Here is a 13,933-nt window from a genome sequence, read left to right as displayed (position 1 = left end):
TATGTAAAAATTATTATGAGCAATCTTTCCTGTTGTGTGGAGTTTTCACTCACAGAAGAGCACACAGTCAATTTCAGACTTACCTCTGATCAAAGCTTGACTAGCTGTCTAATCTCTTGCATTGTGAACACCGCCTGTGCAATTCTCCTCATTCATAACTGGGTAATACTGTACAATACTCCACATTGCCATAATGGTGATATTATGTACAAGTTCCCTTGCTCCTTTTCATTGTTTAACCTTACTATAACCCCCCCCCCCCCTCATGCAATACTCCACTTCGGAGCCTGTGAGGACCTTGAATAAACTTGAATAAATTACTGTACACCACTATACAGCAACTGAACAAAGCATGTGGAGGCTCCAGCGCCAATTGAATGCATATGAGACCACCTTGCTTGCATGGAAAAGCTGATCAAATGAAATAATCAAGTATGAGGAGGCTTTTGCATCCCCACTGACCTGACCTTTGCTTCGTGAGCCTGAAGAATGCAGTAAAATAAAATCTGAGCAAAGATGTATATATGTAGGTGACACTGGGAAATTTAAAAGAAGGCTTGGTGAACATTCTAACGAGGTGAAGAAGAAGAAAGTGTTGTCAAATGCATTTAGAGAGCATGCTGCATCTACTGGGCATGTGATCAGCTGGGATGGTGCATGTATAATCGCCACCGAAAGAAAACTGATCCTACGCTTGCACTTGGAATCTTTAATCATTCAACCTACTGCACATATGCTTGACAGGACTACTGCTCCCCCTCCCCCCCCCCCCCCCCCCGTATATGCATGATGCCTACAGCACATGATAACACATACTTAAATGAGTGTACTTCACCATTTGTTGTGACTGTAAACAAGGCTCCTGTTTGCAGGTGCCAAAACTTATTTTATTTGAATATACTGTACCTTGGTCGGCACCGCATGCTTTATTGACAACTGTAATATAGTAAAAATGTATACCGGCAAATTTGCTGCACCATGCCAGTGACACCATAGAGTGCTTCAGTCAGGCTGAAATGGACCAGGTTCACTACAACAGACACAAAGTTGCAAATAAAGTTGCACAGGTAAGACAGTTCAGAAAGAAATGCAGTAAAAGCTACAGTAAACTGCTCAAAGGAAAATATGCTACCCTGACATAACGAACATATAATAATGGGGATTGCATAACTTCTTAAAATGACAGTAAATAATCATTCTCAAAAGCATTGGTTGTTCACTACTATATGGTCTCCAAAAAGGTATAATGTCACAACAGTAAAACACAAAAGGCAACTTTTAATAGCGCCTGCCCACCTAGTTCACAAAACTAAATCTGTGCTTGCAGCATCAACCAGCAATAAATGAGAGCTACTGGCATGCCAGTGGCATCAATCCTCAGATCCAATAGAAAAGATACAAAACAGCACTTGTGTTGTGCGTTTAGTGATTCCATCAAAACACTGGGTGAGTGCATGCCTTTTCTATGTTGTCATTGGCTACTCCACCTGGCAATAATTTTTTTTTTTTGCAAACAGTAATCATGAGCTAGAAAATGGGCCAATCAGGTTCATTTGTACGTCACACTTCTGTACAGTCAAGGCATGAAGTGACATAAAAAAAAGATGCTAAACCTGGTAAAGAACCAATGACCTTGTGTTTTCAAGCAGTGAATTCTAACCGCAATGCCACTTCTGCTCTGTGCAAGCAAACACATAATATTTGTACTGGGCACTGAAAAATGTCAACAGTTTTCTACTGGCCTCCTCTTGTACAATGTACCACAGCATCCAGCTGCACACAGTCAGGCACTGAGTGTTATCATGACAAGGTGAGTTCAATTCATTTGATTTATTTCCCTCTAGGAATGGTGCTTACCCACTATGGATAAAGAATTGAATGGTACTTAATAAAGGTCATCGTGCATCGGGCTTGCTAAGCGGCTCACTAGTCCTGTTTGCAAATGGATGATGCCGTGAAAAGCAGCTATTTTAAAAATCTAAATGGAAGAGATTTTGTCACCTTATAATAGCAATAATAAAACACATAAGATAAAAAAGAAATGTCACAAGTTGGCAATGTGAGCTAAAGGGAGTAAGCAAGGTTCCCACAAAGTTCAAGACATACTGAAAGATGCAGAAACAAAAGGAAACAAGTTGCACAACACACTAAACAGTATGTTGCTACATGCTACCTGCATGTTGCTTCAAATTGGGAGGGAGCCTCTTAGCATTGTCCAATACACTCCAGGAGCTCTTTCAGTAGCTCTAGAGTTCTCTATGCTTCCCAGTGGTACCAAGGAGCTCTTTTAATTACTATCCACAATAATTAGGCAAATCAAGAGTTCACAGGAGTATGGTGATGTTTTTGCCTCTGCTAACTAAATGCACAGCTACTATACGGGGTGTCCCAGCTAACGTTAGCCAGAGTTTAAAATCATGCGAATGCCACGTAGCTGGACAGAACCCAGGTAATGTTTGCCATCGCTTGGAGATACTCAAATTATTTTTCTAATTCCAGCTAATTAGATTATTAGTCTTAATTAATCAGCTTCTCAAATATTATACTTAGATGAAAAGTGTCAATGAGAAAATTGGAGTGTGACATGAAAAACTCCCGATACAGCTTTTTGTTGCTCAATATGTGCTACATCAAAGTGTTTTTCCGAGCATGAAAGCAGCCCACAAATGCACACAAAATTGCCGTGCGACTGGCCGCTCTAGGCACTTTGCATGTATTCGCGCGCTTCTTTCACGCTTGGAAAAACACTTTCATGTAGCACGTATTGAGCAACAGAAAGCTGTATAGGAAGTTTTTCTCATTGACACTTTTCATCTAATTATAATATTTGAGAAGTTGATTGATTGATTAACTAAGACTAATTATCTAATTAGGCAGAATGAAAAATACTAATAATAAATAATAAAAACGACGGCAAACAATATTACCTTGGTTCTCTCCAGCTATGTTGCATTCAAATATTTTCAAATTCTGGCTAAAGTTAGCTGGGAACCCTGTATATACTATTGTATGAGGTAAGGTTTTATTAGACAAAACAAATGGACACTCTTTTACAAGACGGTGAATTCAACCAATCTATTAGCGTAATATATGAGCTCATACTATATGACAGAATGCATCTGTATTAGAATAAAGAAACAAACTGTAAAGAAAGAAAACCCTCACACAGAACACATCTCTCAAGCATATCTGTGTTGTACTTTGTACTGTCAGTACAACTGCACTTGGCAGTAATAAAGCATGAATAAATCAATTTTTCTGGAATCGCACCACTTACCATTTTTACGCAGCTGGCCCAGAAACGACTGGTCAACATAATTGTCAGGAAAACTCTGGTCGTCATAAAGCACTTTCTTCCAACTTTGTTCAGGCACCTCCATCCTCAGTGCTCTAAAACAAAATGTGCAACATCAGAAGACTCAAAACAAAAATGCTACAATTGTCAAAGGACATTTCAATAGTGTAAAAAGAAGCACAACACATGGGCATTTTCCTTTTTTTCCCCAGAATAAATATAGTACTACAATAAGACAAGGCCACAAGGTTTGTTTTGATTTCCCTGAATGAAACATCACATACCAACAATGGTAGATTGGCCAAGAATTGCATGGCATTTGTTGTCTGATTAAAATTGCACACATCCATCCCCAGAAGGGATGGGCCAGGGTTCGCCATCGAAACACAAAAAGGCCTCATTTAAACATTGCAGTTGCTTTGGACAGACTGCACAATCTTGACTATAAATGAAAACTAGTTGACAGTGGACATGCACTTCCTGAAACTGTGGGCGTGATGCTGGCAGGCCGAGCTCCATGCCAATCACAAGCCAATGCAACACGACGCCCATAGCTTGCTTGAAAGCATCAAGGCACACGTTCACCATAATGGGAAGTAGCTTTGCATTGTTGGTGACAAGAATGGTGTAAAAAGCTCAGCTACCCCCGAGTTCAGGTTAAATGAAATCATGCCACTTTCAGACCGCAGAGTGTTGCAGCAATCATGCATATTTTTCAGCAAGCATTTGCTTGGCTCTCGAAATTTTTTGTCAGAAGAGTTTACAGACCAAGCAGCTGCAAGTTATTTCTCAAACCAACAAAAATGACAAATTATTCCTTCTTCAAATGGCATTTCAGACACTTCCAGCATCACTGAACTATTCAAAAGGCCAAGCTAATTGCTGCCATTGATGGAACAAAAAACCCCCAGCATAATTATGCTAGCCTGCTGAATTACAACCCAAATTCCAGAGAAGCAGAATTTTGAGTCAAAGAAGTGGCGTGTGGCTGGTGTGAGCGTTTTCTCAGCACGTAGATGCATAACGTTCCTATGGAACTTTTTCGTAGCTCTCAAGTACCCTCATAACCACTTCTGCAGTATGGGCCAAGCTACAGCTGTGTGCCAGTGACTGAATGCACAACAGCTCACAATTAACACTCACAGATTAACACTTCTGAATTTCAGTACATTCAATGGTAAATTCTTAATTATAAGCATAGACAGTGTCCTGTATGTGTTTGCAATGTTTCAAGCAGACATGGTGAGCTATTTGCTACAGAAACAATTGTAAAACCTAATTTACTGCACCAAAGAGTGTTCTTAGGCTCTAAATGGCATATTGAAAATTTCCTACGGCATCCCCAATATATCTGCAACTTTAAGATTTTTCCAGGATGTTCCTCCTAGTGCACACTTTATGCTTACAAAGTTTCATTTCAATACACCTCGTTGTTTGCAAACAGCATATGTGTTAGCTCCCAACAAGCATATAGAAAACCACTTAGCATAAATTTGATTTCACGTGGCCCTCTAAGTCACCTACAACTAAGAGTTTTCTGTCATTTCCCTTCTACATAATTATTACACACAGCACGCACTAAAAAACACGGACGAAGAATAGACACGAAACATGAGTGCTGACTCATGACTAAAAGTTTATTGCATTTGAACACCCATATAAATAGGAAAAACTCGCACATGCATACACCCGCGCTTCATACATTTCCCTTCTAAATTACTTAATTTTACCATATTTCATTTGATACACACAATAGCTCTGAAACAATGCACCGTTAAATACATCCATAGAGGACCGAAGTCCAATTAACTGAACTTTGGTTATTTTATAAAATTATCCCACAAGCTTCTAGCTTTGCCCACGCATAACCCTTGACATTTCCAACATTGCCTTGAAATTTCTTTGCACTACCACCAATGTTTCTCTAAAAAAACCGTTTGCAAATGTTTGAAGTGGATGCTGCAGAGCTGACAGTCAGCATCACATCTAATAGCAAAATATCTTAGCTGAGAAAACACTAACTTGGAAGCCAATGTCGTCAAAACACTCGTCATCACCAGACAATCATCAGCTACACCAGAAACTGAAGGGTTGCGATCCTGGGGCTTTTAAGTGCATCACAATGCTCAGGCTCTAAGTGACTTCAAAAACTCTGTCATATGTAGTCTAAAACATTGCACCTAAAACACAGTATTGCACCAATGAGTGATAAATTTTGCACTGAGGTGACTTTTTGACTTGCATATCACCTCTTGTGCATAAATACTTCAACCACACACTATCGATGAAGCACTGTAATACCAGTTGACAGTGCAACAGTCAGCAAGACTCAAAGCTTTAAATGCCATGAAGGCAATCAAGGAGCTACCTCGTCTCACCCCAACTCCTAACCTACAAGGGCACACAAAGGTTAATACTATCAAGAAACTTGGCAGTCAGCATGAACAAGCAAGACAATGCAAAAAATAACACATTCCATCAGTGGCAGCACTTTATTCCCAGTTCCATGAAAATTGTCTTCTGGCTACCACATTACATGACCTCCCATTGTGGTGCTACATTTCGATCACCATTAATGCAACAGCAAAGCTTAGGCAATGTTATCAACCACATAGAGCACCAGAGACTGACCCTCAATGACACTGCATGGCAATGTTATCAACCACATAGAGCACCAGAGACTGACCCTCAACGACACTGCATAGTCTGCAGAGATGCAGCTACTGAATCACGGAGAGGCCAAGTCGACTTTTGTCAGTGCAATGCATCTTCATATTCAAACAGTTCGAAGTTGTTATACATTAGTCTTTTGATGTACATTTGTCTCTGTTGGATCAGACTGGGCATATTAACATGGAAACATCTACATGTGCACATTCTGACATGTTTATTGCTATTGAAGGGACACACATTAAGGCTAATAATTAGCTGGCACATTTAGTCCAAGTGATACCACTAGGGGGTGCCAGCTTTATAATCTATGTGTAACAGAAACTACCCAAGACAGAAAACTTAGACACCTTACTACTCAAGCTGGAGGCCATTCATGATGCACTTAAGGCTGCTAATACCTTGACCAATATTAATGTAGTCCACATATAGACTGATTTGCTCAGTGCAGTACCACACTGTAAGCAAGTTGCCAAGACGCCTCAAACCTGTGAAGACATACAGACTTCACGTCTTTTCAATTCGTCATAAATGCCCACCGCGTGCAGGGTCATGGTAGGAATCAGTAATCAGTACAGTGATCTAGTGGACAGAAATACCCTACCTCCACATGAGAAAGCCCACTTGCTTCCTTCCTTTAAGATGCCCCCCCCACCCACTTTCTATCTTTCAGCCCCAAAACAACTTTAACAGGGCACACATGCTTTAATCTCTCCATATGTCTACTCCCTTCCCCATAATCTTTCTTAAGTGCAGGAAGTGTGTATCACCTGGGCCTGGGATCACACACCTCAGACACTGCGAGCAGCTGGAAGTGTCCTTCTGCAGCTTCTACAGCAGTCATTCACCATCTGTTTTGAGCTATCCAGCAACTACACAAGACACGATTCTCAGTGCAGTCAACCTACAAACTAATTAAGCTGAGTTAAACCAATTTTATCATAAATAATAAATTATATAGGCTACTACCATTTTGACACAAGGACAGCCCTGCACCCCTTCCTACTGTTACCTTCATATAATGACCTGTTTAATTGTTTTTAACCTTCAAACAACTTATGGCTAATTTCCCAGACCGGCACAACCCACTACTAGAGATGGCTAAAGAATCGAGAGAAACATATTTTTTTCCCCCTGGTTTCTAACTACCAGTAAAACAATCAGAAGAGTTCCTTATATGCTTTTATTATGGTTAAATACTTTTATCTCTTTTTATTTTATTTCTATTTCATTTTCAACAGTAGTACTATAGGAAGGGGTCCTGTAGTTACATAACCACCAGGGGGACCTCCTATGACTATCTACAATGCAAGTGACACAGTATTGGCAACTTATCAATGACAACAAAGAATTATTTTTCTAAGGAAGAATGAACATTAGGTGCATACAGTGTTGAATTGTGGTGAACCATGTGTACTTTAAGGATAGTATTCCTAATGAATGGATGGTTGGTACTACAAAGGTTATGGAGCCACAGAATTTGATAACTGTCAGCTTAGTGTTGTACATGTTGAAGACGTAACATCTACATAGAATAGGTGTTTTCCCAAATTGCAATGCAATATTATAACTGCATGGTTATGGATAAATGTATAATAAATGGAAGTTATATGTTAGGGAAAGTATGGGCACCATATATATTAATTTCTTCCTTTGAAAGGAATGTAATTCTCCTAGATACTTTGTTGCCATGCAAACAAAACTTAAGCTGAAATGTCTAATTTTACACTAGAGGTGCATGAGGTCTAATGGACATTAGGTGCATACAGTGTTAAATTGTGGTGAAGCATGTGTATACTTTAAGGATAGTATTCCTAATGAATGGGTGGTTGGTACTACAAAGGTTATGGAGCCACAGAATTTGATAACTGTCAGCTTAGTGTCGTACATGTTGAAGACGTAACATCTACATAGAATAGGTGTTTCCCCAAATTGCAATGCAATATTATAACTGCATGGTTATGGATAAATGTATAATAAATGGAAGTGATATGTTAGGGAAAGTATGGGCGACATATATATTAATTTTTTCCTTTGAAAGGAATGTAATTCTCCTAGATACTTTGTTGGCATGCAAACAAAACTTAAGCTGAAATGTCTAATTTTACACCTAGAGGCACAACACAGCATAGATGCTTTTGTCAAACTAGTTCTGCCTGACATGATATCAGCATTAACCCTGCATCCTTATACGATTAAACCGATGTGTCATCACCTGCAATAAGCTTAAGACACCTTGCTGATGCAACAGTCAGACAGTGCATTAAATCACGCGCCCGCGATTCTCCACAGCTGAAAAAAAAATGAAAGTAACGGCGACTGTACGCGCAGACATGATATATTCCCGGAGAACAAACAAATGTAAACCGCAAAATATACTACTGAGTGTTGCATCAACAACAGCGCCAGGTTGACTCAATGAGTAAGTTTTAGACAAGATTTGTGCAGCAACAAAGAGGATACCGACGAGAAACGACACGGATAGGTGCACTGCCCGTCTGTCCGTGTCGTCTCTGTCATCGGCGGTGTCCCCTTTGCTGCCGCATAATTCTGATCCAAAACATGCACCAACGACCCAACAACGTGTTCATTAAGCATTGGGCAAGGAACCATATGAAAGAAATCAAGAATAATTTCCGTACCACTTTAGTACGTGTGGTTTTCACGATCCTACCATTCCTGCCAGCAGACTTAAAACTAAAAGACTAAACAATAGAATAAAGAAACAACTTAACTAAACCAACTAAATGCTCAGCTAGAGTACAGAACACCTGCTCAGGCCCTGAACTTAAGCGCTACGGCATAGAATACGGCCGTCAAACCTATGGTCAAACCTAAATTGTACGAAACTACTACGCATCCAAAAAACATCCAAAAAAACGGCCGCCACTCCTGCGACCCGGTCGTAGGAGTGGAAAGGGGGGGTAACCGTTATAGTGCCCTGGTCGTACGAACGGTTAGGAGCCCGAAAGCGTTAGGTTCACCCAAATAGCCGCTAAATAATGATTTGGCTTGGCTCCGTATATTATTTTTAAATAGGTGTCGCTAAAGTGATGGACGCGACGTGAGCTCCATTCTGCCCGTGCGGACTTCGGCCGTGCCCCTGGCTGCTCGTGTGCTTTACTAGCTCTGTGGAACGCGACGATCGAGCCCAGAATCGGTGCTTCCGTTCTGTCCGTGCGGTCTTCGCCTGGGTCAGTGGCTGTGGAGAAGTGATTGTAGCTGTTTGATGTCGTTATATGTGAGAGCTTGTGGCGAAGTGATTGAGTATGGCCGTAGTACTGCTCATGTAGTGTTTTGCGGACTTCACCTGTGCCTGTGACTGATCGTGTTGCCCAATTGTGCCCAATTGCTTTGTGAAAAACCGACGTGGTTTGTGTGGATGTCATCGCAGCGTTTGCCAGCTCCTGGGTGGCCCGTGTGCCAGTTATTGATGGCGTTGCACAGTAGCTTTGCGGAAGTTGATGTACCTTGTGTGGATTTCGTTGCCGCTTATGACTGCCTTAATTATAGGTGGTCACACGCTGCCTTTTGAAGCGCGTCCGAGCGCGAGAAACTTCACCGATGCTTTTGTTAACAACGTGGACGTCTCGAAATGTTAGCTAGAAATCAACCAGCAGCAAGCCAAGTCTTTATTTTGTGGTTTTTCGAGCTTATGCTCATGCGAGCAGCAGAAGAACAAAAGGTCCGTTACATAATGTCAGTTCCATAAAATCAGCTTTGCCGCAATACAGTCATGTTATGCGGTGAAGCATACGTAATGTATTGCGGTAAAGTATATGAAAAAGTAGGCAGGGACCACTGCGTTACTGGGCCGATTTTCTTGTATTATGGTCATGGCCGTGCGCGAACAAGAAAAAATCACGGTCGAAGCGCATGGCACAAACCTTGCCAATGCTTCAATTGGAAAAAGAAAGAAAACGAATTGGAGTGGGTGATGCCAAAAACAAAGCCTTGACTTTTGTATTATCAAAGCAGTTCCGAGAATAGCCAATCATATTCCAAGCTCCTGCATTATTTATGATTGTTTAAAGTATATGCATATATTGTGCACCAGCCTTAGCGCACCAATTCTAATGTACTTTAATTATGTAAGTTTAATACGTGGCGAATATATAATTTGTGCTGTATGGTGTTGTGCTGTTTATAAGCTGCTGCTTTCATGTGGTAATGTGTACATTGGCTGGAAGAGTTGATGCATCCTCCTTATAGAACTCACTGAAAGGTAAACCACCTGTCAAGCCATCATTGTTCTTGCAGTTGTACACCAGATTTCACAAACATGGGGACAGTTATGATATAGAAAGAGTAGCTGAGGCTTAACATATCCACATGCATGCACAGGAGTGCGGGAGTCGACCATCTATCTCTCTAACTCAGGTTGAATGTGCATACTTGAGTAACATGCATGTAACACTTGTTGGGTGTCAGGTTTCTTTTATTGTTAGCCTAGTTTGCGTTTTTTCTCCCTTTTGTAGGTTTTAGTGTGTGTTGCTGTGTATGTATATAATTGCTTCCAGAGTGGCTTTCTTGTTGCTAATAAATTTAGAGAAGGCAGCGATCTTCATTTTGTGCATCAGACAGCAAGTGAGCATGTTTCAAAGGATGTTGGATTTTGTTGCCATAAGCGACAAAAAGGCATAAGCATATAGACTGCTTGCTGGAGGTACTCTTTATAGCATTAAGGATATTATCATGCTGATAACTCTGTGCACAATAATTAGAAAGATCACATCAGGTCCGACATGTCTTCTTGCCACCATGAAATCTTGTCAGATGCATAACACGGGACATACACCACAGATCTTGGCCAGCCATTCTCATTTGTGGTCTCGACCTCCTACCACTGAGCAGACTGGTCCAAGAGACAAAAACATGCAACTTTTATCTGATTAAATGTAGTGCATGTTGCACAAAATTAGTTGTCAATTGTTATTGTTGACACAGATACATATCTGTGAGCCTCATAAACTAATGTCAAAAGAAAGAGAGTAATACCCATGAAATGCACTCTTGGTAGGATGGCAGGACCATTCTCTTGCAGAGTTAAATAACAACCATGCAGCAGTATCATGATATCAAGTTGAACAATAATTCACTCCAAGAATAGGTTTCTTCATGCAACATTGCACTGATAGTCTTGAAATACAATACAGAAGGCCTTCCAAATTATGCATGATAGGAGGGCATATTTTAGGAAGCAAGAATGAAAACGGAGCCGGTTAACTATGAAAGTTGTGAATGCAACTCTGCAGAAGTTAGAAAAATGAACCAAACGGAATAGTTTAAAAGTAAGTGGTTTAGGGACAAAGGCCGTTTTATTCCATGCCAGAAAAGCAAGCAGAGGTTGAAATGCTTTCCACATACATACCTTCAAGGTGCATGTACAGGGTCTGTCCTGAGAGTAATGTCAGTAAGGCGATTAAAAATCATTTATTGAATTTGTTGTTACAAAAAGTTTTAAAATCTTCAAAATACTCTCCTTTTGCGTCAATACATCGGCTCCAGCGAGACTTCCAGCTCTCGAATGCGTTGCGGTAGTCCTCCTCCGGAATGGCCTTTAATGCTGTGGTGCTAGCTGCTTTAATCACGTCCGCTGTCCCAAAATGATTGCCTTTCAGGGGTGTTTTGAGGCATGGAAACAAAAAAATGTCAGGGGGGAGCCAAGCCCGAGCTGTACGGGAGCTGGGGAATCGTTGGCCCCACTGCATTAACCAGGTAGTCGGTGACGATGAAGGCACTGTGGGCCAGCACATTATTGTGGTGCAACTTCCAGTTGTGTGCAATGTCCGGCTGGATATGTTGAACCCTGCGTTTCAGTCTTTCAAGGACATCCACATAAAATTTGGAGTTCACAGTGGTTTTAGGTTCTTCAAACTCATGATGAACCAGTCCGTGGATGTAAAAAAAAAACAATGAGCATAATCTTGATCTTTGATTTGCTCATCCTGGCTTTCTTCTGGGGAGGGGACGAGTGTGTGTGCCACTCAGATGATTGCCTTTTGGTCTCCAGGTCATATTCAGATACCCAAGTCTCATCTTTTGTAATGACATTGTCAAAAAATTTTCGCTCATGTTTGCACATGTTGAGATTTTCTTGGCATGTTTCAACGCGGCGTGACTTTTCGTTGTCAGTGAGCACTTTTTGAACCATTTTTGTGCATGCCTTCCGCATGCCGATATTGTTAGTAAGAATTTCGTGAACTTGAGTTTTCGAAACGTTTAACATGTCGGCCATTAAACGAACACTTAATTGTTGGTCTGAGTTCAACAGTTCTCTCGCTCGTGTTACATTGTCAGTCGTAGTGGTCGTGGATGGCCATCCAGCGCAGTCCTTGTCGTCGCCCTCTTTCCGGCCTTCCGAAAGGCCTTGTGCCACCGAAACACTTGCCGATCTGACCAGGCATGTTCTTTATAAGCAGTCTTGAGCATAGTAACAGTTTCCGCAGCGGTATTGCCAAGTTTCACAGAAAACTTGATCGCAAATCTTTGTTCTAATGAGCGCTGCATTTTCACTTGCGCAAGAATAAAAAACAGCTCACGGACGGGCCCGTCCGACACTCTCCGATGTTCGGAGCACACTGACTGACGGACCGCTGCTTAGCTAGATTCCGTCACTACTAGTTTCAACCAGTTAGACCGTTCTGACAAACAGTCACATCACAATAAATTTACTGACATTACTTCCAGGACAGACCCTGTATGGGGTGATAGACAAGCTTTTTAGATATAAATGTTGGGAACCTGGATGGAGGTGAGGGACATGTACAGTAAAAACAAGATGTATAAGGCCAAAAATTAATTCTTTTAGTCAGAAATTGGTCAGTGGTGTCTGGCTTCTCTTGTTCCCTGGCCCTGGATGGTGAATACAAATTTATATATATATATATATATATATGTATATAGATATATATAATTTTGGACAATCAAGCATAGAATCATTGCCTTCTATCTGAGCTAACGTATGGGGCAGAAACTTGGAGGTTTCTTGGAGACAAAAAAGGGCATTGTGTTGTCATGTTGGAAAGCACTTTTCCGGAGGAGGGTGTGTCAGCCACTGACATCAATTTTAATGAAATTTATACCAATATAGCTGACATAAAATGTTGAGCTGTCACGAAGTTGAATCAGTTTGGTTTGACAACAGTCTCAAATGATGTTAAGGTGGAAAAAGGTTTTCTTTTATGCGCCTTCTTCAGTGCAAAACACACAAGCTTAGGGAATCCATTTCAGAACCATTGTGTCGGAATATAAATCATGGCTTCATGTTTCAGAATTTCTGCAGACACACCTTGACAGGCTGGGAATCAACGACCAATTCCTTGCTGCCAGCTCTCAGACTGTTGTACACTTCCTGCAGGAGCATAATCTGGGAAAATGGACAGGCTTTAGTATAGATGCAGAAGATTTATACAATTCTTTACCGCAGGCGCGTCTCTTGCAGTTTGTTAAGGACTGCATACACAAGCAAACAGGTTAGCTAGAATTTGCTGAAAGGTGTAAAATTCTTGTTGCAAACTTTCTGGAGCTTCTTGATTTCTATTTAAGGTCAATTTTGGTCTGGTGGGAAAGTAAAATATGTGTCCAGAATGCTGGCATCTGCATAGGTTCCGGTGTTGCACCAGTACTCAGTAATATTTTAAGTTATGTTGACCAGAAGATAATCAAAACCTGAGTGGGCTTGCTCTTAAAATTTTCAGATACGTGGATGATTATTTGTTTTTCATGAGCAAATGATAACTTTCACAGAGCTGTCATCGAAGTACTGAAGCTATTTAGAGAACAATAGCAAGGTTTCAACTTCACTTTAGAAGTTCCAGAAAAAAAGATTCGCTGCAACTTCTTATGTCAGGCTTACTTTTATGTGAGATCACGTATGCTGGAGATATCAGTTGAGAACTTCTAAGCTCCTTCTTGATTATAGGTCTAGCCATTCAAAACTTATTAAGTACAGTATTGCCACTCACG

At 40.8% G+C, this 13,933-nt stretch overlaps 1 protein-coding gene across 2 annotated transcripts in view; it reads right to left on the bottom strand.

Moving 5' to 3' along the window:
• The window catches only part of PIG-C (phosphatidylinositol glycan anchor biosynthesis class C), a 41,835-nt gene extending 32,926 nt beyond the window's left edge, over positions 1-8,909 (bottom strand). Inside the window, exons 1-3 of one of the 2 annotated variants that reach the window (XM_070530170.1) lie at positions 8,608-8,909; positions 3,278-3,390; positions 961-1,030 (exon numbers count right to left, since the gene is read on the bottom strand). In XM_070530170.1, the coding sequence (XP_070386271.1) occupies positions 961-1,030; positions 3,278-3,380 (173 nt within the window). In that variant the 5' untranslated portion in view covers positions 3,381-3,390; positions 8,608-8,909. The remainder of the gene's footprint in view (positions 1-960; positions 1,031-3,277; positions 3,391-8,607) is intronic. The other variant, XM_070530161.1, reaches the window with a different exon arrangement.
• Between the last annotated feature and the right edge of the window lie 5,024 nt (positions 8,910-13,933).

Source organism: Dermacentor albipictus, chromosome 1 (genome assembly GCF_038994185.2).
Source record: "Dermacentor albipictus isolate Rhodes 1998 colony chromosome 1, USDA_Dalb.pri_finalv2, whole genome shotgun sequence".
Lineage (NCBI taxonomy): Eukaryota > Metazoa > Arthropoda > Arachnida > Ixodida > Ixodidae > Dermacentor > Dermacentor albipictus.
The sequence above is the reverse complement of the archived record's forward strand: the minus strand, read 5'-3'. Positions and strand labels throughout refer to the sequence as shown.